This window comes from Pyxicephalus adspersus, chromosome 2 (assembly GCF_032062135.1).
Source record: "Pyxicephalus adspersus chromosome 2, UCB_Pads_2.0, whole genome shotgun sequence".
In the NCBI taxonomy this organism is placed as follows: domain Eukaryota; kingdom Metazoa; phylum Chordata; class Amphibia; order Anura; family Pyxicephalidae; genus Pyxicephalus; species Pyxicephalus adspersus.
In genome coordinates, this window is record NC_092859.1 from 118002207 (window position 1) to 118020952 (window position 18746).

Genomic DNA, 18746 nt, shown 5'->3' on the forward strand with positions numbered 1-18746 from the left:
AGCTGTGAGGAATAGAAATAAACAGACACTAAATTCTTTTAACATTCTGCAGCGTTTGTTCTTTAATAAGCTCTGAGTTTGTTCGCAATGTGATGGATTTTACAGCCGTGAATTTACAAGATTTTATTGAATACATACAACAGCATTGTTTCCCATTGCACCTTGTACCGTGTCTTTTCCAAGGTACAGGCCATTTACATTCAGTATGGAAGTATCTGCCCTAGATAAGGCTCAGCAGGCTTTTTTTGGATAACATCTGCAGCCAAAAGTTTCTAAATGACAAGGCAGTGGCCCAGTTTCTATGCCTGTTCCATACAAGTTCTCTTCTGCATAAAAGAAGGTTTCACTTAATTTCTTTGAGCTCTGAACACTCAGCATCCAGATGCCGCTCCTTTGAACGTTGTACACTCTAGAGGGTAGATTGTGGATCCTGGAAACACATGGAATGTACTCACCTAAATGTTTGAGTTATTCTGGTAGTCTGTGTAGACAAAAAATGTCTCTGGAGCTCAAAAGCTGGAGTGACATACCCCAAATAAATGTGTGAGCCATGCATTGCTGGAGGCTCCAATCTATCAAAGCTATGTATAACCACAGTGCAGATGCTGCTTTAAATTAAAGGGAATGGTTTATTTATATAGGGCTTAGAAACCACAAATAAAATTAATAATATTAATATAATAATATTTATAATAAAAGCCTCTTTCTGTTGAGATCAGTATGTATTCATACAGGGAGTGTTAAAGAGTCCTGAATGAGGAATCCCATAAGCAGTAAATGCAGCTGGATAAGGCTTTTGTTATGGGTTCTTGGTATGTTGCTGGCAGCCCATGCTCCGTGGCACCTAGCTGCAATGAGGCACCAGGGTAAAGCTATGGTGGAGGGAAGAGTTCTTGGCAAAAAAGGTTTGGGGATTTGGAGAATGAGCATTGTCAACAGGAGAGTGAGCACAGTATAGGCTTTGTTCAAACCATAAACTCATTGCTCCCAAACAAGACAAGGGACTGTGAGCTGCCGTCTGATCCCAGAATCCTTTGTTCCCCACTCTCTTGAGCAGCTCTTGAATTCTGGGGTGATTGTTTAACGTTCTTTAGTTTCTGACGTCCTTTCTCAGGATTAAAAGTTCCCCGACTTGTAAAGTGTAATGGAGTTGCAGAGTCCGTAACCTCGGCAGGAACAGGTTCCCGATAAAAGGGAGATTTAGTGTGTAAGTGGAACCTCTTTCTGCCCAAGTGTGGTAAACAGGAAGAAGCAGTTGGAGAAGAGAGGTTTTGGTCCACACTATCAGTCTTGTCACTTTCTCTTTTATTCTGTCTCCGGGCTCGGATTGGCTCACTTCTTGGTCCTCTCGTGGAGCTTAAAACAAAGGATCTTTCTGTTGGAAGGAAAGTGAAGTGTAAGTCTTTGTTTATGTTAAATAAAAAAAAAAAAAGCAGTAGTACAAAATGGTATTTTACCTGTCCGACTGGATGCTGCACCCTCAGATTCACAGTTCAGGTTTTCAGAGCTGTCTGCTGTGCCAAGTGATGCTTCAGATTCCAAAGTCTCATCATCTGAGGCTCGTGGTTCTAATGCCAACATTTCATATGCCAACTCCTCTCTGGGTGAAGATTTAGTACAAGATTAAAAATATAAAATTAGTAGGAAGACACACACACTGACATTCATAAAGGACATAAAACTATCACTATCATCATTTGTAAACATATTCATGTAGAATACCTAAAATTTACATAACTCAGTTTGTCAGTTACCTAAACAATGCCTTAAGCTTATTTGGTACTATCACATATTATGCAGAGTTTCCAAGAATAAAAAATTCTGCTAGTGACTTTCTAATTTTTTTGAAAGTCTTTTCAAGTGATTGCCATGACTTTATGCTTGCTGACTATTCTGAAAATCAGTGATTGTATCTCTTCCCGCACCTCCTTCTCTAATACCCGTACCCTAATACTTACTTCTCTTTCTGCAGGGTCTCAATCTGTTGAGCCAGTACTCTTTCCTCTTGTTGCATAGCTGCTTCCTTTTGTTCAGAAGATTCATCCTCAGAAGGAATGGATGACAGGCCATGATCTCCAGCAGCATCTGGTATAGGGGAGCGCCCAGTAATCACAGGGCTCAGGCTTGATCGTAAGCGTCCTTTGCCCTATAAGGATAGATGACACTAATAAAAATCTAACGAAATGAAAATATAAACACTTGATCACATGTCATATTTATTTACTTGTGACCATTAGCCCTAAACTCCAGCTGAAGCCAAAATGTTTTTGTGTTTTGATAAAGCAAAGAAGGGTTGAGTAGGGTCTTTTGGGAAGATTTTGCTTCACCCCCTGTCAAGACAGGAAGTGCTGGAAACTCTTTTAAACAAGAACGGAGAACAAAAGCTATACTATCAAAAACAGTAAAAGATTTTCAGTGAGAGTGAGAAAAAGGTTACAACATGTGACATTGTGTTTATTGCTTTGGATTCTTTTCACATACCTTTATTAACATCCTATTAAAAAAAGATTGATTTATTTACAGACTATATAGTGCAACTTGTTAACATACATATCTGTATTTGCCTCATTTGGCAAATGTGTGTGTACACCTGCAAAGTGGAAAGATTACATAAAAATTCAGGAATATGGACATGATCATTCTTCACTGTAGGCTTTTGTGGACAATATGGTGAGATTATATTATTAATCACATTGGCAGAAGTGATAACATCTTATATTCTAGGGTTAGTATTGTAATTTGTTTCATTTGACTTTACATAAAAGATGAAGGATTTTCACGGCAGATAGAAACCTTGCAATGTGTTCATCAAGCACAGGAAAGTGAGGAAAGTTTTTGAGCTGCTATACACATGGAAAATTCTATCCAAGAATAGCAGAGATACTGAACTGAAACTGTATTAGATTTGATTTCTACTGAAGACACAAATTAATCTGATTCTAAACAGAATATTTTTCAGTCATAGATTGGAATATATTTTTTTATGAACAGTAATACTTAAAGTGCATGTATGTCTTTATTGTATGTTATCCTCATGCCTGTTCTACATTCTGGCTATAAACTGCATCCACAATCCAAAAATAAGTCCATCATTAGAAAAGTAAATAATGAGATTTTCATCAATGCAAGAGAATGTTTGATTTAAACAGAAAAGGTTCTCTTTTCAACCACTTAAGCACTTTGCCTAATGAATAAAGTAGTTTACGGTGCAGGGACTTTGTGTTAAGTGCAATACTTAATAGAAGGCTACACTAGTCATGTGAAATTGGACTACAAATTTACCTTGAGTGCAAACAGAATTTAAATGTCATGATTACTAGAGGCTACGATATAAAGAGCAAAAGGTATATGAAATGCTAGGCTTTCTATGTCCTACTGCACATCTCATTGATTTAGGCATCTTTATCCTTTAGGGAAGTTTGGGAGGTAGGAAAGGAAAGAACAAGGTTTGGTTTACTGATAAAGTAATATTGCTAAAACCACTTTACATGTGGTAACAACTGTTAATACATTTGCTTTTCATGTGCTCAGTTCAAATTACCCTGGTTTGTGTGTGGGTAACTTTAACCTTAAACCTCTGGGCATTTTATTATTAATTTAGCTTTATCCGGTATGTCAATTTAGTTTAATATTTCTGTACTTGTAACTTTTTGACCAGAAACACAATGTACACATGTACATAAAATCTCAAGAGTATGGACTGTATGATACACATGAAATCTACTGGGCTGGATTCAGGAAAAATGCAAATTTACAACATGCACAGACAGTATTCATAAAATGAATAACATATGCACAGTTAAGGTTCTCTGAAGTGGGTAAAATTAGTGGGTCTATTGAATGGAATTGAAGTAATGACAAGGCATGCTTAGTAAAGACTGTGCAGTCATAACAGCTACTGTGATATTGATGTTTAAGGGTTTGGATGAGGACAAAATGAGTGAATGCCACAGACAGCCTGATCTTGGTATACATACCGGCAAGGTGCTGCGGTTTATGCTCATAAATCTAACTGCAATTAGTACGGGTTTCTGGATTGGAGAAGGAGATGAAAGGAAAGCAGAAGGTTAGAAGCAAGAGAGGGGTTAAAGATGGTGAATAAAGGAGGCAGTTCTGAGTGTGGTAGTTAAAGTGGGGATTTCCCTTTACCCCTCCCCAAAGCACCCACATTAACTCACCATGGACCTGCGGATAAGGGACAGACGACTCTTGGCTTTGTTCTCTGCAAACTCCAAGCTATTGATGTCCTTCAGTCGAGCCTTGTATTTATTCATTTGCTCCACCACAATCAGCTCCACACATCTTTATCAACAAAAAGGAGCAGTTAAAATTTAGATACAGTAGGATCAAGAAGGCATGCATGTAAGCAAAACTGTATATTTATCAACAATTCTCAAAGCCATAGCAAGGAAACAATAATCTATACAAATGATTTAGTTAAAAAGTTGAAGAGGAAAGAATGCATCAAGAAGAATGGGATTTGCAAGGCTTTTTTTTTTTACAAATAAAATACTGATCCCTTAATAGTTAGTTTACCTTTGTGCTTGTTTGTGAAGTAAAATAAGCATCAGTATTATTGGTAAGGCTCCTTAACCTTGGTGAATTTTGTTAGTGCAGGAAGAAAGGTCATGGGCCCATTTATATTAGACATTGGATATTCTATACACCTCAATGGTATTGCACAATGTGGTCTGCATTTTACAACCCATTCAAATATGTAGGTCACGGCATGGAGTCGTCTTCATGCAGAAGGCATTGGCAGGGCTCCTCCAATTTTTTAAACCTTATTTAAATAAATAGTGCTCCATTTACTTCAGACTTCAGAAACCAGTGGAGAAAATACATTTGTAAATCACACTACTGTGTGTTTTTTTGGCTGCTAAAAGACTATTCTTCTGCTTTATAAATAGACTTTGTTGCAGTCTAAGACTTTTGATAGATGAAGAATAGTGCATTTTAATGGCATGGTATGGATAGAGTGTCTGGAGATATTATGAAGAGAAAATCTGGTTACGTTATAGAGTAAACACTTGGTTTAATAAAGAGTCATTAGTGTTAATTAAAAAAAAACACTGTCCATTTTTCTTACGCTGTGGTCTTGCCAATGTCTTGCACACTTTGCAATGGGTCTGTGGTATCTGGACAACGAAGGATACAAGGGGCAAACACAATTGCCAGTGCATTTGCAGACATGCGATTAGTTTCCTCCTGCTGGGCAATCCTAAAAAAAAAAAAAAAACAACAGTAACATGAATTTATATTTATACATACCTATAAATTATTTCTACAAAAATGTTTTAAACGACACACTGAAATCAGAAGAACTTTTTAAGACACAAATTACCTGACAAGGTGAAAGATAAGTCTTTCCAAAGTGCTAAGGTGCGTTCGAGAGAGCTGATCTATTACAGAATAGACTCCTCGTACAGTTTCCTTTCTTTCCCCAAGACCTACAAGAAAAAACAAAAAGCAAACACATACTTAACAGGAAAAAATGCAAGTGAACAAAAACTTTTGAAAGGTTAAAATGTTTTGAGGCCAAAAACAACTTTGATTTCATGAAAAATGCATTTTACGCTGAAATAAATGAAACCATTAAAAAAAAAAAAAAAAATTATAGGAAGGTTAATACGATAAAATAAAAACAATACACATGACTGAAAATTGTGATTGAATAAAGGCTGATAATAGGCTTATATTCAAGTAATATTTACCCATAGATCTCAGAAACTCTTCATACAGTTCAAATGTCATCAGTGGATTGGGAAGTTCCCTTAACCATTGCTTGAACACGCTGGCGATCACATGAATGTTATAATCATCAAGATTGACACTGTCAATATCTGCAAAGAAAATATAATGGAAACTTATTTGAAAACATTAAAATCATTATAGTTTTTATTGGTATCTGAGTTACCACAAAATGAGTTACACTTTTATTTGTGATGGTGAAAAAAATAAATAAATAAAATTGAGCACTGCCCAAAGAATTATGTAAGTAGGCACACTTTTTCCAGGGACAACTGTCTATGAGAGGAAATTCTCCCATATTAGAAGATGTCCCCTGACTTCCTGTTGTATCTCTAGCAGAGAAAATGAAGGTAAAATTTGCTAATAGTAAAGACAGCAGAAAATATTCAGGCAGGGGTTTAATCTCTTTCTACTCCATCAAAAAAACAGTGGAACAGGAAACCGTGTTAAAGAAGGGGAAGAAGAAGGCGCTGCATCACCTGTGTCAAGGTTCTGTTTAAGTTCCCGAATCTTGTTGGTGGATCCTGGTTTCCTGTATATTCCTTCTGTATACAAACCATGCATTTCAATGTAGTTGATGAGTTTCTCCAGTAGCACAGGAACTGTGCGGTCCTCATTGGTAAGACGCGACAATTCTACCCCAAAGTGCCGGGTGGACAGTTCATTGTCATACTAGGATTAGCACAAAACAGAAAGAAATCAGACATGAGGGTTTTACTGTAAAGAGTAACATTTATACAATTGCAGACATACATATAGCAAACACATTGCTTTAAAATTTTAAAAAACAAAACAAAATGTACATGTCTATAAATTGTGAGTTTACCTTTTTACTGCATGTAGTGGTGATCTGGGAACAGCACTTCTTGTGGCAGGCAAACCTACATACTAAGAAATAATATTAAGGTAAAAATCAGCGAACAGGTACTGACTTTCCAGACATGTTGTTGGAAAAACAAAATGTTTTGTACTGCCCAGAGTCATTAACAGACACAGTGCCATATATATTTTATGCACAGAAAGTATTTTAATTCTGCAACCAATTTGTTAAAGCTAAAAAAAAAAGTTTTTTTTATTAACCCCCTTCACACAAAAAAAAAAAATTAGAATAGCCATATGTTTGCTACTGTAAATGGGTGAATGGGATAAAGGTGTTTCTTACATTTACAAACAGCTGCTCGGTCCATGATCCAGATTAGTGAGGAACAGTACTCGCAGTATGTGGGAATGTTGTACTGAGTGGCTTTAAATATATGGCCATTGTGCTCTTCTACCTAAAACACAGGAAAGAAAATGGATAAGTGTAAAAAAGAAGAGACATGACAGGAGATGTTAAACTTTGACATGCGTATAAATAGTTTCTTCAATCTAAGAAACCTGGACAAGTTTTTAAAATAAAAGTGAAAAACAGGTAAGTATTAAAAAATTGACTAGTAAAATTAGTTAATGACTTTCAAAAACTTACAATATCCGATTCTTTTTTCCTTCTTTTCTTTCTTTCTGTCTTTTGAATCTTTGGGGAAAAATACAACAAAACAGTCATATCACTACAGGATTTTTGTCATTAAAACAAGAATAACTTACGGCAGTTAGGTGTTTACCTTTCCTGGAGTATAATTCAGGGGTTTATATTCAGTGACAAATTCATCCAGAAAAACCTTGAACGTATTGATCCATACTTTCACTGGTGATTCACTCCAACTCCGGGGATGATGTTGTTTCATGGTCTTGTCAAGGATCTGCTCAAACAGGGCTCCTAGATCTCTGTATCGAATACTTTTTCCATCTTCTCCCTGTGACAGGTCCCAGAATTACAATTATATATATATGTGTGTATGTATATAAAAATGTATTCTTCTATTAATACTAGTTCACTGGGAGTGCATTATAGGTTGCACCTCATCCTCCAAATTTATAATTAAATTATCTTGTTCAAAAGTATGCCGAAGATCTTTATGGTGCATATTTGTAACACTCACAATTAAAATTTAAAAAACATTTGCAATTTATTATTTTTCTCTTAAAACATGAAAAACATTCATTCGATCTTGTACATACAAATTGTCAATGAATGACTAGGATACTGCAACGATGTTGTTTAGTTTGCTTTTAAAGGTACTTTTCTATTTAGCAACTTCTATACTTTTGCCGATTTACACTTTTGTATTGCGCCCCAGAAGTTCATATCAGCACCTAAGGAATTATATAACATACATACTGCTACTTTAAATAGATGGAACTGAATTGTAGTAATAAACGACCAAACTTAAATGGGCTTTGCATAATATTACTGACTAGTCCTAAATACCAAAAGAAGTCTTCTAAGTAAAAATGCTCCTAGTCTTCAATTCGTGCAAAGCTTTGCAAAGGGATTTTTATATAAGTAATATATAATAATATAAGTACATGTAAAAGGTTCATGTCACTCATTTTAAAAGCTTTTCGTAAAAGGAAAACTACCATTAGTGTGGTTGAATACAGGCTGAAAATATTTTGCCGAAATTCTTTCAGAGCTCTTTTGAAGAGAACATCCACCAAAGAATCCTTCTTTCCATCTTCAGAATCCAGATCATTAATCTAAAAAGGGGAAACAAATGAGGAAATACATGTAAACCCGAAAATGAAAACCTGAAATGGACTTTGGCCTCCTAAAGTGTATCTGTAAATAAAAAAAAAACCTTTTTTTTTCTTTGTAAGAGATTTTTTCTGTCGGAGTATGTAAGGGACATAATTCCTCTATTTGAATTGTGACCACTGTCATCAAGAAAGTAAGGGAAAACCCAACATTTTAAAGGTGCCCCCAGAACAAGCATGATCTGGAGCCAAATCTCTAGGAGGAGAATTCTCCTTAGTTAAGGTTTCCAGTTTTACTCTTTTCAAAGCTAAAAAAAAAAAAAAGTTTTCGATAAACATACATTTTAAAGTTGGGTGTGGATTGTTGTTCTGCTTCCCAGAGAAGTCAGGACTGTAGAAACCCTCACCAAGGACACTGATCCAAAATGCCCCTGTGCCCATGCAGGATTCTCTAAATATGTATTTATAAAGAATCCAATGTGTATTATAAAGCCAGTTTAAAAGGTTAGTGTAAGGGAAAGACAGGAACATATCTGAGATCATTCCACCTGTATCTATCCAAAATTAAGAAAAAATATTTCAGTACATTTGCCCAATAAAGACTAAAGAAATGACACTAATGCAAGCAATATCTTAACTGCATTAAATGTGTCTATGGTACACAGTTCTTTACCTTTTTCTGCAGAAATTCATCCATACACTTTAGGTCACTGGCACTACAAATGATTTGTGCTCGTTCATTTTGCCACTGTGCGGGTTCCAGAGTCGTACTACTGATCTTCAGACTTCTCCTGCGTTGTACCTTTGGAGAGGGGTCTTTGTTTTCCTTTTCACGTCCTCGGCTGAGATCTGGACTTCGAGGAACAAGCCACAAACCTGCATCCACTTGAAAAAGAAAAGGTAGCACATGATTAACAGGTATGCATACCTGGAGGCAATAAATAAAGTTCAGATGGCCAAAGGTGACCTCACAGCTAAAATAAAGTAGGATTTCAGGGAATTTTTAAATATAATTTATTTTAAGAGTTTCAGGGCTTGTACAACATTTCTGAAGTCAAAGGAATGCTGTGTTACCCCAGAGTTTCTGAAATCAAGGGAACACTCCTTAAGTGTTGTCATCCCTGTTTACCATAGAGTTATGGTTAGAGTTTGGATTCTAAGTGTGTCAGCTTTCCATCACACAAACTGCACAAACAAAGTTGCCTGCAGCTTTTTGCTAGCACTGCAATTAAAGTCACTGGAGTAGCTGATGTAGGAAGAAAACTAGTATGATCCATGTTCTATTTTTTTTTCCAACTTTCACCTAAACATAGTCAAAACGTTTTGGGTCTGGGCAAGGGGATTACAGAAAAGTTAGCTTGAACCTATATAGTTGAACTTTAGGCAAATAATAGTTTGGGGACAATTTAGCACATATCTATATCAAGAAACAATCAAGGTGGGATGTATCTGGTCACACTGTACTATACTTACCATCTGTGAAATGTGTTCCTTCTTTTACTGCAGGCTGTGTGTCCATCTCCAGAATCTCTGATTGAGGAGTCAACTTCTCTGCTGCTTTCATCTTCCCCCAAAAGCGAATCTTTCCTCTTTGGGGGCTGACACGGCAAAAATGAAATCCATGTTACTACCACAAGTAAAAATTACCTCATTCTTATATAACTTTACTAGAGAATTTATAAGCCCACTGAACATTTCTTAAAAGATTAATGTATTATCCAGGAAAACTGAAAATTCTGTTTAGGTCCTCTATATGTAAGGTTTACCCCAACCAAAGTTTTTCCAGGACTGTTCATTGCACATTTCATGCCAAACACAATCAATGACCATTAGTATTACAGTACTAGTAGTTTTAACACATATACTGTAACCAACAGGAGTTGTAGAGGGTACAGTGCCACTCTATGCACCAAAGACAGGGAAAATAATATTGTCAGATGCAATAACATACCGTGGGTCTGGCTCTGAAGCTTTGTGTGTAGGTAGTAAGCGTGTCATTTCTCCTTGAGAAACAGCCTTCTGGAGCTTGCTAGGCCTTTCCACAGCCTGAACCTTTTGTAACATCTGAAAGATAACATTGTATGTAAACAACCAAACTGACATGAATATCCTGAAAATATAGCATGAAAAAGATCCAATAAACAAAAAAGCACCAATTTAATTTTTAATCACAATCATTGGCGTCACACTGGTTTAAAGTTTGATGGTTTAGGCCATGCCACCAAATTCCGCTTTCCAAATAAAACAAGTCAATCTCAAAACAAAGTAGTTCTGTTATTTATGCTATGTAATTATTTGCCAGGGAAGACTTGCACTTTTTAAAAGACCATGTAGATAAAAAGCACAGAAAATTTACAGATGGTTTGAGGAACCCTTAGTATGATAATGACAATTCCTTTCATTGTCCTTAGCGGCTCTCAAATGCAGAGACTTGCTCCCCTAGAACCACAAACATAATTTGGTGCTGTAAGGTAGGCCAAGTGCTTTTGACAAAGTTTGTGTTGCTAAAGGGAAGAGGGAATGAAGGTAAACACATTGACGGTCCATGCTGGTAATAAGACACACATATTTTATATTACACACACTCAATACCGGACAAAACTTTGGACGCCTTCCCATTCAAAAGTTTTTTCTTTTCACTTTTTTTTCTACATGTAGATTATTGTAGATTATTATTGAAGACATCCAAACTACAAAGAAATATGGAATTATGTTTTAGACAAAAAAAAAAAATCAGTAAAACAAACCAGATTATGTTTATATTTTAGACTTTTCAGAGTAGACATCTTTTGCTTCAATACCAGCTTTTCACACTTCTTGCACCTCCAAATATGGGGGAGGAAGTGTGCTGGTGTGGGGGGCTGTGCTGGCGATAGTTGTTTTTTTTTTTTTTATTCAAAAACCAAGGTACACCTAACCAGCATTCTACCACAGCATTCTGAAGAGACACACCTTCCCATCCTTGCTTCATCGTTTGAACTTAGTAAGAACATCATTTGTTTTTTAAAAAGAGAATGACACAAACACACATTCAGGCTATATAAGGGCTATTTGACCAAACCCAAATAAAGTGATTTGGGATACGTTGTGAAGGCAAAGCAGCTAACTCAGAACCTCTGTGAACACCTTCAAGACTGTTAATTTTAGGTGACAATCTCATGTAGTTCATTAAGGGAAAAGCAAGAGTGTGAAAAGTTGTCATCAAAACAAAAGGTGGCTAACTTTAAAAATGTAAAATAAAAACAATCTTTTTTTTGTTTAAAACATGATTCCATATGCATTTCTTTGTAGAACAAAGAAAGACTTTAAAGACTTTTAAACTCCAATGTGGAAAATAGTAAAAGAAAAACCATTGAATTAGAAGGTGTGTCCAGATGCAGATGTATGAACAGTACTGTATATATATATATATATATATATATATATATATATATATATATATAGTGTGTGTGTGTGTGTATACACATATATTTATGTGTGTGTTGTTTAAATGTAAATGGTTTGCTTTAAATATAACGGAAAAATCCATTACATTGACAAGGAGATGGTATAATTTTAAAAGCTAGACATATAATGCAAGGATGCCTATGATACAAATGATTTAAAATGTAATGCAGTGAATTATACATTTTGGTAAGATATTTATGGTTCTGAATAATGTGTGCACGATAATAGAAATAGCATCTCTAAAACAGGACACTACAAGCTAGATGTGAACAAGCATGTGGCAAAGGAAAAGGGAAAATGTGTGACATATTCTTTATATAAGAATGAGTTAAAATTCTGTCCAAAAAGTAATGGTAGCATGTGACCTGCACCAGCTGGTCTAAGTGATGATAAACAGCGGTTAATGGATTTACCATTTCAGAGTCACTGTGACAAGCCGGGACCTGTCTGCCCGCTTCCTCATTAGGATCCGAGGAGGGGTTTGGTTCTCCCTGTTCATCTGAATCCTCCTCAGAGTCTGCCCCCCCTCTAGTCATAAAATCTGAACGTGTTCGCGCCATGCGAGCTTTTCGTCTGTGTGGGGCCTGACGGACAAATGACAAAGGACACAAGGAACGACAAAAATAAAAAATTACATGATGCAAAAAAAAAAAATTAATTCAGACCATAAACGGAACTGACATGAAGAAACACACACAGACATATAAACAAAATATAAACCATAAAAATAAAAATGTGAAAGCAACAAGAAGGGGGAGGTCTACATTAAACATAATGACAAGATGACTGATTTGGGAAAACTGTGTGAGCTGGGCATAAATACAGTAAAGTTGTCCTAGAGATATGGAAGAGTATTTCCCCAGGTTTACCTCGTGTTAACAGATCTAGCACTCTTACCTCACTGACGCCAGATGGTTCTGTGGCATCCAGTCTTTTTAGATCAGCACGTGCAGTCCGAATTGGTTGAACAGAGGAATTACTACAATAGGATGATATAAAGTCAGCAATAATTGGAAAAAAATATCCTACCAGTAGCACATTTAGGGCTCTATTGATAAATTATTCCCCATGCAATTTGTCTGAAATTTGCCAACAGATGGTCCAATCCAGGGGTGCCCAACAGGTGGATGGTGATCTATCGGTAGATCACAAAGGCAACTCGAGTAGATCGGAGTGCCCTGCCTTTCAAAATAAACTCTACCACGCAAAGGAGTTATTAAGTCTAAGTTTTATTGTTGGTAGATCACTTTGACTTGATCTTTTTAAAAGTAGCTTGCAAGCCAAAAAAGTGTGGGCACCCCTAGTCCAATCTACACTTCTCTTTTAGGTTTCTATAAAACAATTATTTGTTCTGTCACCTAGTGGCCAATGTCAAAAGTGCACGGCTGTCACAATGGGAAATGCTATCTGTGAAAATGAAAATTTTGAACAAATCTAGAGCGAACTGACAGGGGAATCATTTATTTAGGCATTTAGTGACAACAGCCATTGATTGTACTGTACATTGTAACAGAAGGTGTTTTAGGACTACAGAACTACCCCTATTCTCTCATGTTCACAACACAAGTAAACTCTAGTTCACAGAGAAAGCTACAAAGGTATAGGAGTTTTTGGGGCATATTTTATAAATGGTCTCCAGAAGGATCTAGAAATAAATGCAGTCATATTCTCCTGTATTTACAGAACTGCTGAACATTAATGGGTCTATTTATAAATTAGTGAATCTGACATTTAGCAAACATTTTCTGGTGGAGAATCAAATACTACCAATAAAACATGTGGACCTGGACAATTCTCCACTAGAGGATGTTGGCTACATTCACTGCTTTATAACTAGAACCCTTGGAGGTTGTTAGGGATAAACTGACTTAAGATTGCTATGTCCTTCAGGGAATTGTACAGTCTCTTTATTTGGGTGAATGTGCCTTTTATGCCTATATTATGAGGAGTTTGACTCTCCCTTTTAAATTTTTATTTACCTATATACTATTGTAGACGTAGTTGAGGACGGCCGCAAAGTACCCTTAATGCTTAAAATTCCCAGGTATATTAAGGGAGATTAGAACCATCATGTATAGGGTAGTGGTTACCTGTGCCCACAAATAACCAAACCATGAAAAGGTAACGGCACCAATTTTCCCACGGGTCATATATATTTTATATATATATGTATGGAATACATCTTCTAAAGTGGGCAAGAATGAGAAATACCTTGCACATGTAATTTCTGTGTGAGAATCAATTTCACAGTAGACAACTATAAGCTCTAGGTGATAAACATTGCAGATAACCAGTTGGGTTTCATCATGGCTAGAAATACTAAAGGTTTCTGTCTCTGTCAGTTACTAGACTAATCTGGCAAATGGACATATAATACAACAATTATCTAATGGGGCTTTTCTGAACACAAAAAAGAAATAAGTCGATTAAAGCTCATAGCACCGTATAAAAGTCCATGAGGTGTGTGTATTTAAGAATGCTGTATAAATGTACTGCTACAATTTTACCAACACTTTGTTCCAGGATGGTTACCTGCGAATACCTTCATGGTCACCAGGCTTAAAGCCCATCACTGTCTATTTACAAAGAGGGTTTCCTTCATGTGGATAAGAATGACTTAAAAATAATTTGCATTCATTTATTTCCCCCCCCCCCAATTTCTAGGAGGAGTTAGGGGCACGATAAGGCCCCCTGCCAGCTATAGGTATCATTTTATGGTCTATTTTTCCATGTCATGAGAACAGTTCATGTACCTTGTTTGGTTCCATTTTGTTGGTGTTATTCTTTTGTACTTTGTCTTTTGTTTGTTATTATACTATAACTATAAACTATTAAACTATAGTTTACAAAAAATAATTTGCAGTGGTCTTTTAAACTGGTCAATAGGTGCATGGTATTTATGCCATGTGAATGGTCAATATCAGAGAATCAGTGAAGAAACTGAGGCAAAAAAAGTAAAGGATCCTTAACAATGCCTAGTACCTAATTTGTAAGAAAAGACAAACCATAAAACTACAAAGAATATTTATACCAAAAGGCAAGATCAGTGCAACAACACAGAAACCGTAAAGGTAACAACCCTAAAAATTATTCAAATGGCATGGAAAATTTGGAATCACTTCTTTGGATCTCTACTAGGAGAAGAGCAAGCAAAGAATAACCCCTTTTGCATTCTACATTTTTTGTTTGTAAGAAAAATATTGAATCTATTGAACACATATTGAAATATTGAAAATATTGAAATATTGAAAACAAATATTGAAAATATTGAACATATTGAACAAAATATTGAATCTTCTGAAAATCTGTTCCTTCCTATTAGAGAAACTTAATTTACATTAGTATGGAATGCTTAAGTTTTTAATAATAATCTAGATTTTAGAAGATATTGTATAACATCTACGAGCAGTTCCCAATAAATGCATCTCAATTTTGTACCTAATCTATTGGTTCTTCTTGATATTTCAAACTTACCACAGGATAAAAAGAAGGAGGAATGTAAACACCAATATCAGTGTGAGGGATAAACTTTATACTTATGCATTTTGTCAATTAAAATGGTATGGCTAAACTTACCTCTCACAAATTGCCAAGTAACAAGCTATTAAGGTAAACTATAAAAAATAAAAACATTTGTAGGCTGAGTAAACTTACTCTGAATGACTACTAAAATTCCCTTTGGGATTGAAAAAGATGCTGGAATTCACAGTGCTGTGCAACCAGGGGCGCTTCCCTGTACTTCCTATGTCTGTAGAGACCTCACGCAAATCCCTTTGCTCAAGGAACATGCTAACTGGACGGTCATGGTGGAGGCCTGTATTCCCTTTAACAGTTAGTCCTTTTATCTCTGTTCGGATAGGATGGTTTTTCCATTGTGGGCTCTGCAGTAGAAGAGACTGTGGCCTATCTGATTGCCTATTAAAGTCTTTTTTAGGCAGAGGGTAGTCAAGCTCTCTGCCATGTCCTTGTTCCTTTATTCTGCGCTGTTTTTCTAGCTCTTGGTTTTCTTTACGAATCTGCTCCATCATAAGTTTTTCTTTTTCTTGCTGCAGCTGTTTCTGTAATTCTTGCTTTTCTTTACTGAGTTCCTGAAGTCGTTGCAAGACAGAGTCAGATGGAACTGATGCATCATCACCTTGCTCCTGACCTTTGGAAAAATCCTGGTTTGGAATATAAAAGGTGGGAAGGCTGCTGGAAAAGGGAGGTTCACGAACATGTGGCTTAAATGGGATAGAGATGGAAGCCTTGGCAGGTGCACTTTCTGATAGCTCAAGTGCAGGAGACTTCTGTCTCCAGGCAGAATGGGACGCCCAAGCAATGTCAACAGCACCGGAAGAAGATGAAGGCGAGTGTTTAGAAATAGGACTTTGTTGGCTTTCAGAGGAGGAGGTCATTTGTGGTGCAAACGGAGCTTGCAGGTGTGAGGAAGGTTCCTCTGAGGCTGGAGGTTTGGTTGAAAGATTCTGAAAAATAAAATCCACAGGTCCATTCGATGAAACATTTTCTTGTTTCACTTCCTTTAAATTTTCATTTGAAAGTTCACATGGAATGCCATTAGATTGAGAGAAATGTGACCCAATGTCAGGAAAGTTTTGAGGGCCATTGGAGTGTGATAATAAAGGTTCCCTCTTCACGGGAGAGCTTATTTGGCTAGGAATGATAGAATGTAGTTCATTGCAGGAGTGCCTCACAGAATCATTACTGGTAGTGCTTTGTTTGTCATAAACAGAAGTAAGGGAGGTTCTTTTGGTTGGGGAGCTAGAAGATGCAACTGACTGAGAACATACTGAATCAGGCACCAAAGTGGCTGGAAGCTCATTGGTGAGGAGGTTTTGAGATGTATCATTTGTAGTATTTGCAAGTTTATGAGTAGGAGAGCTTGGAATTTGGCTACTAGATACTGAGTCTGCTACATTTTCCTCTGATGGTTTTTGATTCTCCTCACTACAAATGTGTTCCAAGCTGCCAAGGGATCCCTCACTTTCAGGAGTGTCTGGGTGTTTATCCAAAATAATTTCTGCAGACCAACGCCTTTCCTCTGAAGGAGAGATGCCACCACTGCGCACTTTTAACAATTCAAGGCTGAACTGGGCCTGTTCAAGTTCTCTCATGCGACGGCTTTCCCTTTTGGCACGAACCACTTTCCTCTGATTGGCATTTTCCAAAGATTTTGGCCTTTCTCTAATGTGCACCTCACCAGAAAAACATTTTTCAGAGAGTACTGATGCTGGACTTGTAAGTTCTAGTTGTGTCTGTTCAGATGAGTCTTCCCAGTGGCTAATGTCAGTATCAGGAGTGAGGGGTGGAGTTTTGGATGCTCTATTATCTTCATCTCCCAAAGAGGGCTCCTGCTGGAAGCCATTTGGAATTTCCTGCTTCAGCAACCGTAACCTGTAAAAATACCAGACATGAGAATATTGCTTTACAACAAAATGCTATAAAAACATAACATTTATATGTTTTACCTGCGGCGGGCTATATAACCTCTGCATGCTGCTTGTAAAGTAATAATGTGTTTTCTTTGCTGTTGGTACAGTTTTCTTTGAACATAGCACCTCCAAGATGCTTGAATGCATATTGCAGCTCTTTGTTTACGCAAATAATGATTTTGCCAGAATCTCTGTATGATAATGGATGAAGCTTTCATCTGAAGGTAGTTTTGTCTTGCTCTATGCCCCCTCCACCAAGTCTGAATGATACAAGCTGCCTGGAAAAAGGAGTTTATCTTCACTGAAAGTTCCTCTTCACTCCATCGCCTCTTGTAACATCTCCAGCACCTCTGTAATAGAAGAGATTTTAGTTGTCAACTCATTAAAACAAAAAACTTTTACAACATGAAAGCAAATGTCTAGTACCTGGATGGTGATGGCTGCTTCTTTAAGATGCAAGAATCTCATGCGTTGTAACCTTGACCTTATCCAGCGCTGGAGAAGAACAATTCTCTGTAATACTGTCTGATGTAACATGTCCCGAAGGCACTGACGTTCCTGCTCTTTCAAAAAAACCTGAAAAGGGTAATCATACTGGATTAACACAAAATTTGCTGTGGGTAGATGAGATATGTAAAACTGAATAAAAATTCTACATGAGGGCAAAAAAGTTAAAAACATTCCTCACCATAGTCTTCCCAACTTGATATAGCTCAGGGCTGTGACCAATCCTCCAGAAAAATTCCTGGATAAACTGGCGGGTAGGTGTAACATTTCTTGGCAGCAATACCGAAAACTGAATTATGAAGTCCTAAGGAATATAGAAGAAAACTGGTCAGTGGCTTGTAAATAGTCAAATAAGTGAAATCCAATACTATGAACCCAGCTGCATGCCTCTGGTCAAATACACCATTCTAACATGTTTTGAAGGTCTTTGTCAGGCAAAATTCAAATGTATGACATGAAATTACTCCCTTCCTAAGCACTCCCACCACAGGCTCCCTGTCTTCTTTGACATACAGAAATATGAAGGTAAAAAGAAAGTAAGAGCTACATTTTTATAGCACCAGCTGTACACCTATTTGATCATTAAGTGAACAGGTTATAGAGGCAAGGGTGTAATGTATAAAGTGTATTTTTATTATTATGCTAAAATTAGCAGACAGTAATTTAGATCATATTATACACTAGTTTCTAATGGGGAGAATGGTGATCATTTAGCCACCATTACAGTAGTATACCCTATTAAGTAGGAACCAATGCTGCTGTTTACATGGATTTTATGCTGAGATTTTACTCTTTTCTCTGTGTTTACAAGTGGCCTAGTTAAACAGAATGAACGGCTATTGGGACATCAGTGGACCACACACTCACCAAACGGTTTATTAAGGTCTAGGAGGTTTATGTCTTCAATGTACATATTACTTACATTAGGATGAAGATGTGGTCAAAATCTATTGAAGACATATTTGTCAATTAAACTGCAATTATTTAAGATTTTAAGCTATAGAAGTATCCTTTAAGATTTAGTTTTGGTATTCAAAA

General features: G+C 36.6%; 1 protein-coding gene across 1 annotated transcript in view; it reads right to left on the bottom strand.

The window, feature by feature from the left end:
• Nucleotides 1-33: 33 nt before the first annotated feature.
• Nucleotides 34-18746, bottom strand: part of MYO9A (myosin IXA) — a 69951-nt gene continuing 51238 nt past the window's right edge. Inside the window, exons 21-43 of the mRNA XM_072399073.1 lie at nt 17890-18012; nt 17628-17777; nt 17238-17551; nt 15427-17163; nt 12670-12751; nt 12186-12356; nt 10277-10389; nt 9799-9923; nt 8999-9210; nt 8212-8328; nt 7353-7544; nt 7217-7264; nt 6914-7025; nt 6578-6639; nt 6231-6423; nt 5715-5843; nt 5345-5450; nt 5090-5221; nt 4179-4302; nt 3978-4031; nt 1959-2146; nt 1458-1600; nt 34-1375 (exon numbers count right to left, since the gene is read on the bottom strand). Of these exons, the coding sequence (XP_072255174.1) occupies nt 966-1375; nt 1458-1600; nt 1959-2146; nt 3978-4031; nt 4179-4302; nt 5090-5221; nt 5345-5450; nt 5715-5843; nt 6231-6423; nt 6578-6639; nt 6914-7025; nt 7217-7264; nt 7353-7544; nt 8212-8328; nt 8999-9210; nt 9799-9923; nt 10277-10389; nt 12186-12356; nt 12670-12751; nt 15427-17163; nt 17238-17551; nt 17628-17777; nt 17890-18012 (5037 nt within the window). The 3' untranslated portion in view covers nt 34-965. The remainder of the gene's footprint in view (nt 1376-1457; nt 1601-1958; nt 2147-3977; nt 4032-4178; nt 4303-5089; nt 5222-5344; nt 5451-5714; nt 5844-6230; nt 6424-6577; nt 6640-6913; nt 7026-7216; nt 7265-7352; nt 7545-8211; nt 8329-8998; nt 9211-9798; nt 9924-10276; nt 10390-12185; nt 12357-12669; nt 12752-15426; nt 17164-17237; nt 17552-17627; nt 17778-17889; nt 18013-18746) is intronic.